Raw genomic sequence first — 15,745 nt, 5'->3', positions numbered from 1 at the left:
ACACAAAACAACAAAATCCCAGAAAATAGCAAGGGTTGTTGAGGATGTGGAAGAATTGGAACCCTGTGCACTGCTGATGAGAATGTAAAATGGTGCAGATGCTGTGGAAACCAGTATGGTGGATCCTCAGAAAATCAGACGTAGAACTGCCATGTGACCCAGCAATTCCACTTCTGGGCGTACACCCAAAAGAATGGAATGCAGAGACTCAAATATTTGTACAGCAAATTTCATAGCAGCATTATTCACAATAGCCGAAAGGTGGAAACGACCTAAATGTCCATCCATCAAGAAATGAATATAGAAAATGTGGTATTTTATATATATATATATATATATATATATATATATATATATACACATACACAATGGACTATTATTCAGTCTTAAAAAGGAAGGAAATTCTAGTATATGTTACAACATGCCTGAAACTTGAAGGCATTACGCTAAGTTTACAACGTGATGAAAAAGGCCTGACACTAAAGGGAAAATATTACCTGATTCCACTTCTGTGAGGTCCCCTAGAGTAGTCAGATTCATAGAGACAGAAAGTACCATGGTGGGTGCCAGGGGCTGGGAGGGGCCGTAGGGAGTTAGTGTTTAGTGGGTGTGGAGTCTTAGTTGGGTAGGTGAACAGTTCTGGAAATGGATAGTTGTACAACAGTGTGAATGTACTGAATGCCACTGAACGAAACCCTTAAAAATGATTAAAATGGTAAATTTGTTATATATATTTTACCATAATTAAGAAAACAAGCTTTGTTCTTTTAAACTTATCGTGCTTTATGTATTTGTAAAAGCAGAATTAGTGGGAAAAGAGTAACTGGAGAAGTCTTTGGGTTTTTTCCTTCATAAATTTTAATCATCACCAGGCTTTCTCTTGTTGATAAAGTTCATTCAATCCTCATTCCCGTCACCACGGCTAATGTATATTGAGTTCTTACTACGTGCCCGGCACAGTGTGCCCAATTCTTCCCACGGATTTTCTCATTCGTTCCTTACAACAATCCTGAGGTAGGTACTGTTGTAGTTTGCATTTTACGGTAGAGGGCGCTGATGCTTAGAAAGGAAATTAAGTTCTCAAGTTCACACACCCAGTGAGTGGTGAGGTCAGGACTGGGACAGCAGCCTGTGTGGCTCAGGGTCCCATGCCCTTGGCCCCAGTGCTGTGCTGCACCGTCCGCTGTCTGCACGTCCCCTGGGCACTGTCGTGGGCGGGAGGGCCGTGTTGGGTGGGATGGGTCAGGCCACCACGGACGGGCAGGCTAATTGGTGCTGGTACTTACAGTTTAGTAAGACTGTAGAGTCCTCGGAAAGCATAGACAGATATGGATCTAATCTTATTGTTTTGCAGGCACCTGTGAAAATGATTATTAAAAGGAAAACGTAAGGAAATAGAGTTTCAGTTCTGCAAGATGAAAAGAATTCTGCGGATGGATGATGGTGATAGCCCTGCAAAGATACGGGTGTATATAAGGCCTCTGAACGTACACTAAATGGTCAAGCCAGTACATTTTATGTTGTGCGTATTTTACCACAATATCTTGTGATAACCTATAATGGAAGAGAATGTCAAAAAAGAATACATATATTTATATGTATATGTATAACTGAATCACTGTGCTGTATACCTGAAACGAACACAACATTGTAAATCAACTATACTTCAATAAAAATTTAAAAAAATAAAAAAACAAAAATAAGAAAATGAAAGAGGAAATGTCAAAAAATTCTTAAAAATTAAAAAAGGTAAACATAAAATAATTTAGCGGAGCTGGGTATCATCATGTCACTTTGTTTCTCGATTAAGTTCACATATGATTAGGCTAGTTTTTATTTGGAACTTCTAGATATAAAGGTAGACACATGATAGCTAAAATTTAATGTTTGAATTTTTAGTGAGTGAAACTTTAGTTTTAGTGCATAATAATGCACTCACTAATCAAACAAGCCTAGAAGCCTTTTTAACTTTTAAACATTTTCTGCTATAATTCTACAAACTTGACAGCATTCAACGCAGTGCTGGCAAAACTACAAGGTTGTGACATCGTTAAGACCCCAAACCGTATTCCATGTAAACCACAAACTGGCCAAGCAAGTCAACTTGAATTGTATTAATTTGACACCTAAGTTTTGCTCCAAAAACTGTTTGAGGAAAATTATCAAGAGTATATAAGACAAAAGAGAAAAACAGAAATAGAAAGAATCAGGTCGACCGAGAAGATTGACAATATTCCAGAATGTAGAGGGTGGGACAAGTTTTAGGGGAAGCATATATTAGTATCTTATTTTTAGCCTGGAAGAGTCCCCAAACTTCCAAAACTAGAAGTATAATTTTTACTAAAAGAAAATTTCCAGGAACAAGAAGTAAAAACAGTAACAGTTGGTTTTCAGATTAAAAAACAAACAACAAAAAAGGATCAGGTCTAGAAGAAGATAAATTAGCTTGGAAGGCCAAGGAAGAATGCTGGCTGCGGAGTTCACTGAGGTCATGCTGGAGGTTGGGCCTGGAGTTAACAGGAGGTCAAAGGAAACAGAACCTGGAGCACAAGCCGTTGCATCCCACACACCCATTTAAGCTCTGCGCATCTACGTACGCTGGCCCCAGGTTGTGAACAAGGGCAAAAGTAAGGGCTTCAAGTCTTATTTCTTCTGCTGATGCAGGTCACTATTGTTCTTCAGGGTTTGCTGAGTTTATGTGTAATTTTCTCAGATTTTAGGAGTGATAAGGGATAAACCAGTATGAGCCAACTCTCAGTTAATTAGAAATTTAGACTAAAGGAGAGTCCCTATTTCTCCAGCATGCAAGAAACCTAACTTTAATTGTAAAATGTTAAGTTTGTTATACACCTAACACGCTCACAGAACATGCTGTGGTCCAATCGTTTACTAGGCAATGCATCTTTCTCACTAATGAACAGAAAAACTTTGACAAGTATTTATTCATTTATTTCTAACTACTGTAATTTTCCATTAAGCAATAGATTATATTGCCTGGAGGTGGAGCCAAAGTACATCTCTAATCACCAATTAGAACTTTTTTGATAATTAGGCTATTTTGATCTATTACGTGGAACAAATTGGTTGTTCAAGAATTAATTCAATGTTCACTGTGTAAAATTGCTAAACTATTGAATCCTGCTGTTTAGAGTTGAAGCCCTGACTCCTTTTAAACCATGTGGACATAAGGTGGTGCTACAGATCAGAAAAATTCTTCCTGCTCCAGAAATCAGAAAATAAAGTAAGGAAGTATCCTCTTGAAGTTTGTGTATCAGGTTTAATTTTGAAAAGCTCTTCTCACTTGATTGATAAATGTCTAGAATACAGTTCTGAAAAGTCATTTTTATTAGAATTTAATTTTCTGATGTGAAATATTTTTCTGCAGATAATCTGAGCTTTGAGAATATTTCATCAATCAAGTGGATAAATTTTTCTTCTGATTCTGCTCTATATTATCTTAAAGAAAAAGTACAGATAGATGATATCTATATACCAGGGCTCTCTAGTGTAAAAACAAATCCCAAACCAGTGTAGGTGTGAAAATGAAACTGGGAATTCTGAGACGTTTTCTAGATAGTGTGATTCAGGCACAGAATATTTAAAGTCAACAGTTTAAGCCTATGACAATATGATTTAGCCTCAAAGTTGACCTAAATAACAGGTAACCATCCCCTGGGCCATTATGGATTCTGTGAGTACATAGGTAATCTTAGACTGAAGAGAAGCTAGCATTTCAGATAAAACTCAACCAATGAGGCAGATGTGAAAATGGAATTAAGTCCCTAAAAAACATGCTTGGAGGTTTCAAACCACAAGGACTTTCTATCTTAGGTAGAGATTGAATTTGCAAACATGGAAGAAAATTCTTCTCTATCTAATCTTCTTTATTTTTTAATATATATTTATTTATTTGGCTGCCGGGTCTTAGTTGCAGCACAGGGGATCTTCGTTGTCACGTGCAGGATCTGTAGTTGTGGCATGTGGGATCTAGTTCCCTGACCAGGGATCGAAACTGGGCACCCTGCATTGGGAGCGTGGAGCCTTACCCACTGGACAACCAGGGAAGTCCCTTCTCTACCTAATCTTGAGGGCAGCTCTGGTAAGGGGTCATTACATCTTTCTGTAAGATGGACATTGAAATGCAGAGAGTAAAACCCCTTGAGTATCTTCACTTGGGGGGAGTGTGGTCGGAGGGTTCATAGCACACGTACTCTGGTTTCTTTGGGGATAGGTTTCTGAGGTTTTTCTAGGATAGCTTCTAGAATTACTCAGGAAAAAAAATGTTACCTGGTAGTCTGCAGCTAATGGCTAAATAATTCCCCAAAGAGGTGTTAGACTTAAGTAGTGGTGCAGTGTTTGTCTCTGCAGAAGTGGGAAGAAACAGATATGCCAAAAAATGTTAGTCAGTTCAATACTAAGAATTAAAATTTTCCTTACAGCTTCTGAAGATCATGGTACTTCTTAAAGCCATCAGGAGGAAGTTTTCTTATTAAGTTCCACTTGAGTGACCTGAAATAAATGTACATTTTGGTTCTTACTTAAAGGGTTTTTCTTTACTTTTAACAACATTATGAATAATTATAAACTTTATTTACTTTAGCACTAGTTTTCAGGAAACATTTTGCTTCATGATCTCACTCTTGTATTCATAATATCATTTAAAAATTTTTAAAGAGATTTTATTTGAGAGGTATTTTTATTTTATTTATTTTAATTAATTTTTAATTGAAGTATAACTGATTTACAATATTATATTAGTTTCAGGTATACAACATAATTACAGACCATACCGCATTTATAGTTATTATAAAATACTGTGATGTAGCTCACAATGGTTTGTACCTCTTAATCCCCTACCCCCACCTTGCCTCTCCCCCTTCCCTCTCCCCACTGGTAACCCCTAGTTTGGTCTCTATATCTGTGAGCCTGTTTCTTTTTTGTTATATTCACTAGTTTAAAAAAATTTTTTTAGATTCCACATATAAGTGATATCATACAGTAACTGTCTTTCTCTGACTTATTTCACTCAGCATAATGCCCTCCAAGTCCCTCCATGTTGTTGCAAATGGCAAAATTTCATTCTCTTTATGGCTGAGTAATATTCCATTGTGTATACACACACCACATCTTCTTTATCCATTCATCTGTGGATGGACACTTAGGTTGCTTCCATATCTTGGCAATTGTAAGTAATGCTGCAATGAACATTGGGGTGCACGTATCTTTTCGAATTAGTATTTCCATTTCCTTTGGAATATACCCAGGAGTGGAATTGTTGGATCACATGTAGCTCTACTTTTAGCTTTTTGAGAAACCTCCGTACTGTTTTTCACAGTGGCTGTATCAATTTACATTCCCACCAACAGTGGAGGAGGGTTCCCTTTTCTCCACACCCTCTCCAGCATTTGTATTTGTTGTCTTTTTGATGACAGCCATTCTGACAGGTGTGAGGTGATATCTCACTATGGTTTTGATTTGCATTTCTCTGATGATCAGTGAAGTCGAGCATCTTTTCATGTGTTTGTTGACCATCTGTATGTTTTCTTTGGAAAAAGACAAATGTTCTGGGGGCTTCCTGGTGGAGGACCCCTGGGCTGGAGGGCCCAATGTGTGGCTCAGACCTCTCACCCCTTGGGGAGAACCTCTGCAATTGTAATTATTCTCCCATTTGTGGGTCACCCACCTGGGGTTATGGGTCTCAATTATACTGAGACTCTGCCTCTCCTACCCATCTTGCTGTGGTTACTTTTTCTGTCTTTAGTTATAGGAGATCTTTTCTGGTAGGTCCCGGTCTTTTTCTTGGATGGTTCTTCTGCAGATAGTGGTGGTTTTGGTGTGCCCATGAGAAGAGGTGAGCTCAGGGTCTTTCTACTTCACCATCTTGGGAACTCCCTCTCTTCATGGCACCATTTGAACTAGGTTTAACTTTTGATTTTGAATTATTAGAGATAGTCATCTTTTCTTAAATTTAAGTTACAACATTGTAGTTCTGACAAAAAAGACTTGAAATAATAAAACTGGGAAAATAATCTTCAGTTATATTCTCCTTTTCTTTTTTCATTTAGCAAATGAAAAGCATCTCAGTTTTTGAGTGACAAGAATAGTGTTTTCTTGTTTAAAACACATTCAAGACCTTAAATAATTTTATATTCTTCAATATTTAGTTCTCACATTCCACTACCTTTGCTTCCTTTAAAAATTAGTTGGAAAGGAAACTGTCAATTGGTCCATCTCTATTGAACCATCTCTATTCAATAAGTGATCCCAATGCAATTTCTAATAAATTGTATAGAAAGATTTCCCCTTGTATCATAATTTGATAAGCAGCTTGACACAAGCCAGGTTCACATAATTTTGAGGTTGTATTGGAAAAGACCTAACCTTTACTTTTTAAAAGAAAAGCAATGTAATATGGTAGGAACAAAATAAAACAAGCAAAAAATGCAAACCATTGAAGCTGGGATGCCCTTGCATGAACCATGCAGAATCTTTCCATATCAGTTTCTTTAACAGTAAAAGAATGGATTTGGAGTAGGTGACCTCTAATAATATGATGCCATTATTATTGCTATCCTTGTCTATTACGATGGAGCAGATGCTCATTGAGAAATGAACAATGGATGTCATTGTCAGGAGTTTGACCTACTGTGGAATAAACACTTGGAAACACTTGGTTAACATAAAGGACTCAGTGGAGACAGGTTCATACAAAAGACACGAACAGTGTTAGTCGCTGTGTTGGTTTGGACCAGTGTTGCTTGAACTTGGTAATGAATCCTTCTTAAAGAAAAATAGTTTCTCAGACTCCCTAGAGCACATTTTTGGAAACTATTGATATTTTGAGAAACAAACTGTTCCAGAGTCTAGAAAACCGTGTATTCTCAACACGGTGTTATTGCTGTTATTGTTTGGGGTGAAAATAGGTTCTTAGGGAGTGGAAAAAATATTACTTTTTTTTTTTTTTTTTTTTTTTAGAAAACTAGATCATTTTATTTTATTTTGTTTTTATCGGTTATCTTTGCATGGTGGTTTTTAAAACTATCTTTATTGGAGTATAATTGTTTTACAATGTTGTGTTACACTACCAAATGTAAAATAGATAGCTAGTGGGAAGCAGCCGCATAGCACAGGGAGATCAGTTCGGTGCTTTGTGACCACCTAGAGGGGTGGGATAGGGAGGGTGGGAGGGAGACGCAAGAGGGAGGGGATATGGGGATGTATGTATACATATAGCTGATTCACTTTGTTATACAGCAGAAAATCTTACTTTTTTAATGGATAAAGAACTAGTATATTTAGGATAATTCCCTGAATGCTCCGTCTTTGACATTTAATGGTATTTATTGTCTACATAACAAATCAAATGGATGTATATGCAAATAAAAAAAGAACTAGTATATGTAAACATACACATAGTATATCTGAAGTATTAAAACATCCCAGGAGGGGACAAAAAATGTCTAAAAAGCCTCAGGAAGGGGAGGTGACAATGAAAAGAAAAAGGGTTGAGAAACACTGTTCTAGACTGTACATACCTGTCACTTAGTGATTTTTTTAAAGAATAAATATCCAAGGTTGATTAACTAGTAATCTTCTCTTGAAATCACTCTTAGCTGCTGGGCTATCACCAGATGTTCTTTCATTCCTTATATTAGCTAATTGAAAATCCCTTTTCTACTAATGGTTCTCACTTGGCTTGGATCTTCAGTTCTGCTTTATATCCTGTTTAAATATTTGTGTCATGTAAAGATAAACTGCCAAATATTTGAGTTTGTTTAAGGACATTGATGAAAGTTTAGTGTGCTCTCAAAAATGCGTTCATTCACTCATTTTCTCAACAAACATGGGTTGAATGCCTTCCATTTGCACTTTGGGAAAAAAAGGATAATATCCCTGCCCTTAAGAAGCTTATACTCTATTTGGATGACAAGTAACACATTTTATCTACAAATAAAGATTTTTCTTTGCAAAATAACTTCAGTCTTATAGCCCAGGACTATTTTTTATTGTAACAATTTACTTGTAAATTCAACTCAAAAACACTGTTTAGAGCTTATTATACTCTGTTAGGAACTTTGGAGGTTATATAGAAAAACCATGTTGTAGACCACCACGGAGCCATGAAAGGGAAAGGGAAATGAAAGGGAAATGAAATGCCATAACCACGGATCTTATGGCATTTCCCTTTCTCTGGTGGAGAAGACTAGGACCCCAACCCTACAGCACGCGGAAGAATGTTTGATATACTTAAAGGAGACACCAATGAGGTTCTATGAGAGAACCCAAGAGGAGAGCTTAATTGCCCCTGAGTGGGAGGGTCATTTTGGAGGGAAGGGAGGCTCCTTTTGGGACCCCTAAATAGTGTTTCTTAGGAAGTTGAGTTTTTATTAATAGTGCCTAGAATTTACAGGCTGCCTCTTTCTAAATGATGCCGAATATTTTCATAAGTAGCATTCTCTACATTTTCATAATACCCTATTGAGACAGAAAGAGGTAGGTGTTATTATTACTCTCACTTTACAGGATGAACCAAAATACTTTTTAATATAACAGGTTCTTGTATTTCAAAGTTTAATATTAATAAAGTGTTATACACATAAACTCCTGAGCTTGATTCCTACATTTCCAAATGCCTGTTGGAAATTTCCATGGGGTGACCTTTAATCTCCAATTGAAAAAACATCTAAATTGGAGTTCTAATCTTCCTCACTAACTGACACCAAGTCTTCCCCTGTTACTCAGGATGGAAACCTTGCATCATCCTGGACCCCTCCTTCTCTCTTGCCTTCTGTACCCAATCGTTCATGAGGATCTGATTCCAGTTTTTTCTTTATACCAAGGGTTGCAAATTGGCGGCCCACAGGCCTGTACACATCTCTCTATGAATGTCTGTATGTATGTGTGTGTGTACGTTCAACCAGGACAGTCTTTTTTAAGTTGAATCCGAATGCCTTTAGGTGGGGCTTACACTCTCTCCCTAGTCACTGCCGTATCCACTACCATTCCTCCAGCCCTTTCCCTCTCTCCCTTTCTTTTACAAAGATTAGTTAAATTGTTGAAGAATGTATTCAAATCCAACTTATGGGAAAACAAGAAATGAGGTTGCCTGCCTTAGGGTATTCATTGATTTGGATTTTCTAGTAATTTGATATAAGCAGTATGGGTGATCATTTTTTTTCTTTGAAAATAGAGTGAAATCATCATAAATTTTTATACCCAGCCATTCCAGTCAGAATTTAAATCTTGGAAACTCTCCACAGGACCTCAGATTTTTTTGGGGGGGGGGTTATTATTTTTTTCTAGTAGGACTAATTACTATGAAAAAGAGCTATGGTGAGTCTAGGGTAGGATAGAATGCTGTCCTTAGTACAGGTGGGAATGTCACCTCCTTTGGAAAAACAAGTCTTTGTGGTTTAACCTGCCTGGTGTTCTCAGCTCATTATCCAATTGGGTAAGCTCCCCAGATTCTGTTAATTTGATGATACCACTGTGTACGGGAGCTCTGAGCTGGAGCTTTTCCTTATTCCTTGAATATGTCAAGCATATGAGCTGCAGTGTTATGTGGTTTGGGTTGAAAAAGGCAAGACTTGCCAACATTTGTAACCTTAAGAATTACTCCTGTCTTGTCCTCATATATACAAAAGTCAGAGCCATAAGGCACTAAAACAACTGGATGAAAACAAAAAACTCAGCAAAAATATTGGATTATAATGTCTGTCCTCCACTAAGTTCTTTTTAAAGTTTCAGCCAAATGTGTGTGTTTGTGTTGCTGAAATTGTTGAATTTAAATTAGTACTGGGTCAGTAAACTGCTTATTATGAGGGTAATTTTCTTTTACATATGTAAATTTGAGTTATTTAAGGAAAAACCCAGCATCAAATCTCCCAGTCAAATGTGATTCAGAAGAGTTAGATTTTAAATGTGAAGTTCTGGAATATTTTATCCAATTTATTTTACTTGTTTTATATTTTTATTTATACATAAGCATATTAGAATTTATTTCCAATAAAGTCAAAAATTGACTCATTCAATAAACTTCAATTCTTGTAATAAGAAAGCTCTTTATGATAGTTTATTTGGTAGCCTTTTTTCTTTAGTAGCACATACACTTGATTGCATCTTTTGTTTAGATAAAATGTGGCGATACTAAACACTTCATAAGATTGTTATGAGGGGCTAAATAAGTGAACATATAGAATAATTTAGAATCAGATCTATCATGTAATAAATGCAAATAAATATCAGCAATCATTATAATTGACCAAGGGACAATGATATCATCTTAAGTGACAATGCATTATCAATAATGACAATTACACCTGAATTATGATACAATTTTATAGGGGCTATTCTGGCTGTCAGGATGAAGCCGTTCTTTTCTACTTACATTAAAGTCACATTTGAAGAAACTGATGGAACAGCTCGTAAATTGGTCTCATCACAATCAAGCTCTAAACCTCGGCAAAGACATTGCATGGGCACAGAACCGACCACTGAATAAGGAGGAAGCAGTAAGGAATGGGGATGATGAGGGACCAGGAACAGTAGGGTAATGAAAAGAAAGAAACAAAAAGCTATAAGTAAATCATATACAAAAATGTGTCATGTCTTACATAAGCAATTTGTGCAAAGCTTTAAATTAAGGTTCCAAAGTTTTGCTTTTAACATTAAAATGATGCTAGAACTTGAAGATAAGGAAACATATACATTTACCAGCCCATGCATTAAAAAAAAAAAAAATAGCAGCCTGCCCCTCTCCATTTGTTGCAAAATGAATGAAGTCATACGCTCTTTCTTATCCTTGGAGAGTAGCTACGTCCCAGGGTGACAGGACAGGGTGTGATTGGCATTAATGTCCATATTAAAGCTGCTGTTTAAGAATAAAGTATTAATAGTTTTAATGGAAGACAAAGCCCTTTTTAACTAGCAAGAAAGAGAACTCAACTCTGAACTATAGTGCTGGTAGATTTTTTTTTTTTAATTCAGGTGTTCTTCAAAAGACTTCTTTTGGCTTAGGTAGGGATGTAAGGATGCCTACAGCTTCACTTGAGGAAGTGAATATTTCTTATGCATAGCCATTCTGTTCTCACTGATGAGAGTTGGAAAGAGAGAGGAAATGGAATGTACGCCTTTGATTACCTTGCGGGGCTATAGCGGTAGTCTTAAAGATGTGACCTGATATTTCTAAAGTCTGTTAGAGACTTGCAGTGGTGTGTTCATATAGCTAAGCAACGAAATGGGATTATTATTCAGAGTAATAGACATCATCTGACTGCTGACTTGATGGGGAGTGGACGATTCCTGAGAGCAATGAGGTGTGTTCTTTTCTACGTTTACTTTGAAACTCTGCACTTAGAGCAGAGGTTACAGCCTTGAATATCTACAGGGGCAGGCAAAGCAGGTAGAGACTGCATCCAGGAGTCCCAGTGGGGCAGCTTCTCCTAACTGTTGTCCTGTATTACAACAGGAACATCTGTGGCCAAGTCAACCGACTTCCTCAAAGAAGCCAGAAAGACAATGTTTCCTACTATATAATTACCTACTTAAAAATAATAATGCCTAACTTAAAACATGTTAAATCATCATAGGACAAACAAAACTTCTTGTGAGAACTGTCTGTTTGCAGACTTTTAGTCTATAACCTTTACAGTAAAGCTTCTGAAGAGTAGAAAATCATTGTGACGGCAAAGAAGACACCCTGAGGCAAAGCTGGGGGATGACAGTGATGCACCCGGTGGGCTCCAGCCTTGGAAATAGTCAGGTGTCTCTTTGCTCAGATATGAGGCCACAGGTGTTTTCCCTCTCCTCCCAAATAACTCTGCAGACTCCTTACAGGATCCTGAGAGCTCACGATCGTAATTTAGGTTTTGTGTGTTTTGTAAACAGAGTCTGTGCCAAGAACTTTAAAACAGGTTTATGGTTGTACGTGACCATTCTGGCGATGGAGCTCTGAAAACGGATTCTCTCTCTCTATCCTCTGCTAATGTGAATGTTGTGGGGAAGGGATGCGGAGGGTTAGGATGGAACACGAAGGTCCCGAGAGGGACAGTATGAAAGGTAAAAATGGAGGGTGGTGAAGTTGGCATTAATCCAGTGTGTCTTTTCTATTATGCAGACTGGATTCAGATAATCCATATATGCTGATTACAGGGTTACCTGTGATAGGGAAAAATGAAAAAGTGACACCTAAATATCCAACCAGGAAAGGATGAAACAAGTTGTCACTTATAGAGTATTTTGAAAAGTTTATAATATGGATACCTGTTTATGCTAAAATGCTACCTGAAAATATGATTAAAAATGGATTGCATAGAAAATTTCAACTATGTTAAAATAAAAAAAGATGAGTAATGCACCAGTAAGTTAATGCTGGTAGCTTCTGAGTGGTGAAATTATGGCTGAGTAAACAATTCTTTCCAAATCTCCATACTTTCCAAATCCTTGGAACTTAAACTTTATTAATATATTGGTTAATGATGGATATGTTTTCCATGATATTGTTCTTGAGAGGTGACTTTGTAAATGCGAATTCCTCACATTCTTTCATCCAGCCAAAAAGTATTATAAGCCATTTCCAGTTAAATTTCCAATAAATCCTTATTATAATCTGATTTAAAAACAGCAGTACAAAAATATAATAAAGCAGTACAATAGGAACCTTAATTTAAGTTTCACCCCTTAATTTTACGTTACACTTCCCATTTCATTTTTACACTGCTTTTAAGCTTGAAAAAAGACATTGAATTATTAATTACCACCCCCCCATCTTTCTTGAAAACTCTAATTAAAAATTATATATTTGTTCATTACTAAGAATTGATAAAACATCGCCTTTGTATTTTTTGAAACATTTTTTTTGTGTGTGTAGCTGCATTCCTCTTATGTAAGTATACTTAGGACACATTTCTCCCAGAGTTCATCATTGGGCAAAAATTTATTTCTCTTGCTAACTTGATCTGTTTTCTCCCTTTGTTTGTTTTTGCTTTACAGACCAGACTACGAAAAAGTTATGTAGCCCATTATTTTCCCTCTTTGACCTGATGACTACAGAATTAAGAACTAGGCAGTAACTTTTCTTAGTGAGGATTTCCTTATCTAATTTTTCTTCTCCATTCCTTTTCCCACTTACCATGGAATTTTTGCCTCTTAGGTCATGTTAATGGGTTAAGTCTGTTCGTAGCCATATTTTTATTGTAAATTGCCTAACATCCTTTTGGGAATAATGTGAAATATAAAAAAATTAAATTAAAATTTAAGAAATGAAAAGAAAAGGAGGTACAATAAAACAAGAAAATACCTTTAAAAAAAAAAACAAGAAAATAAAAACTACATTTTGAGATCATATGGCTTAATCCATTAGCTTTTTGCCTTGTATTAGTAGTTAAATTATACCTGTTAACTTTTTCCTTTCCCAAAAGCTTTTAGCTCTTTAATGATCAAGCAATCTGATCTCCATATTTGACAAGAAGACAACATGAGGTTGAGATAGATTGCTGAGTGACCTGTGAGACTTACAGGAGGGATGTATACCCCCTTAAAGTGGGGATTGTTAGCAGTTTTTTTTAGTCTCTTTTGAGTAATGAAGACAAAAAAATATTTAAAAAAATTTAAAAAGCTGTACTTTACAATTTGTGGTAGAACATAAAGGGAAAAATACAGTGAAGTGCCCTTTTCCCCAACCCCTGCTTTTTAACCAAGGTTTTGAAAAGCTAGGATTAAAATTACAACTTTAAGACACACACTTACATTTGAATAATTTATTAGAATAGACAACGTTTATTTAAAAGGAGTTATGTATATAGATCTTCCTGATCTTAAAAATTATAGTTTATCCTCAATGTTGTACCTTCTTACAGCCCCTTTCCAGGGTTTTTGTAAGTTTTCAGTATGTGGCTAAAAGTAGCCGATTATAATTAATAAGACTTTTTTGGTAGCTGTAAGGTATGGCTTAGACTCCAGAAGCTTTCTCACTTACAAACGTTAAAATCCAAACAGCTTCTCTGCTCTTCTATTTTCAGTTGCCTTTATATCAGAGTTGCTTTTATATCAGAGTTTATAGTGATTGTGAAAAGGGGGCATGAAAAATAGCAACCCTGATGGACTGACATTAATTTTGTTCACAATACCTGGCATGATTTATTACTGTTGCACTTATGATCCTTGAGTGATTTTAAAATAAAATCCTCAAATTAAGGCTGCGTGTCTACTAGAACATTATAATTTTGCAAATAGAAAACTATAAATTTTTTAAAATGTTGGATCCAACTTTTAAGAACATGGCGTCTTACTATGAACCTATAGACAAGGACCGTCAGTCCCTCTGATTACTTACAACATTCAGATGTTTCTGTCACAAAGGGATACCAGGAAGTCATTTTGTAGTAATTGGCAAAATATTTGTCAAGTTGCGTAGACCATCCATTGTTGTCACCTAAAATAAAGATCACAGAGCCGAAAAGTTCAAGAACAGAAATATTCTGTTGTGTTGGGGAAAACAGGTCCTCTCTTTAAAATAATTTAATGACCTATATGAGAATAGAATCTAAAAAAAAGTGGATACAGGTATATGTATAACTGATTCCCTTTGCTGTACAGCAGAAACTAACACAGCATTGTAAATCAACTATATTCTGATAAAAATTAATTACAAAAATAATGAGTGATTGACAAACAGAGAAATGTCATCTGGGAGCTTGTCAGAAATGAGAATTTCTGGGTCCTTCACCTAGAGATCTTGATTTCATAGGCCTGAGATGGGTCCTGTAATCTCCATTTTTACCAGGCACTAGAGGTGATTCTTCAGCACGTAGTGTTTGTTTGAACCACACTTCAACAAACAGAACTTTTAAAAAAAAATTTTTTATTTTATATTGGAGTTTAGTTGGTTAACAATGTTGTGTTAATTTCAGGTGTACAGCAAAGTGATTCAGTTATACGTATCCATATATCTATTCTTTTTCAAATTCTAATTTGAAATTTAGTAATTTTGGTTATTACAGAGTATTGAGCAGAGTACCCCGTGCTCTACAGTTGGTCCTTGTTGGTTTTCTATTTTAAATATAGCAGTAACAAACAGTACTTTAGGTGTACTGAAACACAGCACCCTGTTCTTACCATCTTTATTATAAACCCCTCAATCTTCTTCAATCCTGTAAACTGATGTTGGAGATGGATGTATTAACATGGGAGATGGCTGGCCATGATTGTTAAATAGAAAAAGAAAAAAATAACATGACCAGCACAATCTCATTCTTTTTTTTTTTTTTTTTAACGCACTGTGGTATCATGGATCGTGTTGAGTGATTATCCTTTGAGTGCTTACATATTTTCTCTTCTATATTTGCTGATTTTGATATTAGACTCTTATCATTTTTTAAGTAAAATGAAACAAAAAATAGTAAAAGTCTTCATTTGGGGGGAAAATTTTTTTTTCTTCACAAGATTCCTCATGACCTTGCAGTTATTTTTGAACGAGACATGAGGCCAGTCAGGAGGTAGAATGGACGTGAATGGAGATGCAGGACCAGCTTCTCTGCGTCATCTGCAGATGGTACCAGCCTTCATCCCACTGCAGGTTGCGGTGCATTTGAATGGGATCCTTTCCAGAGGTTTTAATATTTTTTCAGGATGCTGTTGGGACTCTTCAAGGATGCATAAACATATAAACAGGTGATAGAAATGATAAAAGTTTATCCTATTTTTTAAGTTACTATTAAATCTGGCATCTATTTTATAAGTTATTTCT

The 15,745-nt window shown here is 36.1% G+C and overlaps 1 protein-coding gene across 3 annotated transcripts in view; it reads right to left on the bottom strand.

Moving 5' to 3' along the window:
* RXFP1 (relaxin family peptide receptor 1) overlaps positions 1 to 14,390 on the bottom strand; it is a 49,144-nt gene extending 34,754 nt beyond the window's left edge. For 2 of the 3 annotated variants that reach the window (XM_036853286.1, XM_036853287.1), the window contains exons 1-4: positions 14,333 to 14,390; positions 10,388 to 10,493; positions 4,438 to 4,509; positions 1,287 to 1,358 (exon numbers count right to left, since the gene is read on the bottom strand). In XM_036853286.1, coding sequence (XP_036709181.1) covers positions 1,287 to 1,358; positions 4,438 to 4,509; positions 10,388 to 10,493; positions 14,333 to 14,375 — 293 coding nt within the window. In that variant the 5' untranslated portion in view covers positions 14,376 to 14,390. Of the gene's footprint in view, positions 1 to 1,286; positions 1,359 to 4,437; positions 4,510 to 10,387; positions 10,575 to 14,332 lie in introns of all 3 variants that reach the window. The other variant, XM_036853285.1, reaches the window with a different exon arrangement.
* Between the last annotated feature and the right edge of the window lie 1,355 nt (positions 14,391 to 15,745).

The sequence above is a fragment of the Balaenoptera musculus genome, chromosome 5, assembly GCF_009873245.2.
Source record: "Balaenoptera musculus isolate JJ_BM4_2016_0621 chromosome 5, mBalMus1.pri.v3, whole genome shotgun sequence".
In the NCBI taxonomy this organism is placed as follows: domain Eukaryota; kingdom Metazoa; phylum Chordata; class Mammalia; order Artiodactyla; family Balaenopteridae; genus Balaenoptera; species Balaenoptera musculus.
Note: the sequence above shows the minus strand (reverse complement) of the source record. Positions and strands in the feature narration are given on the sequence as shown.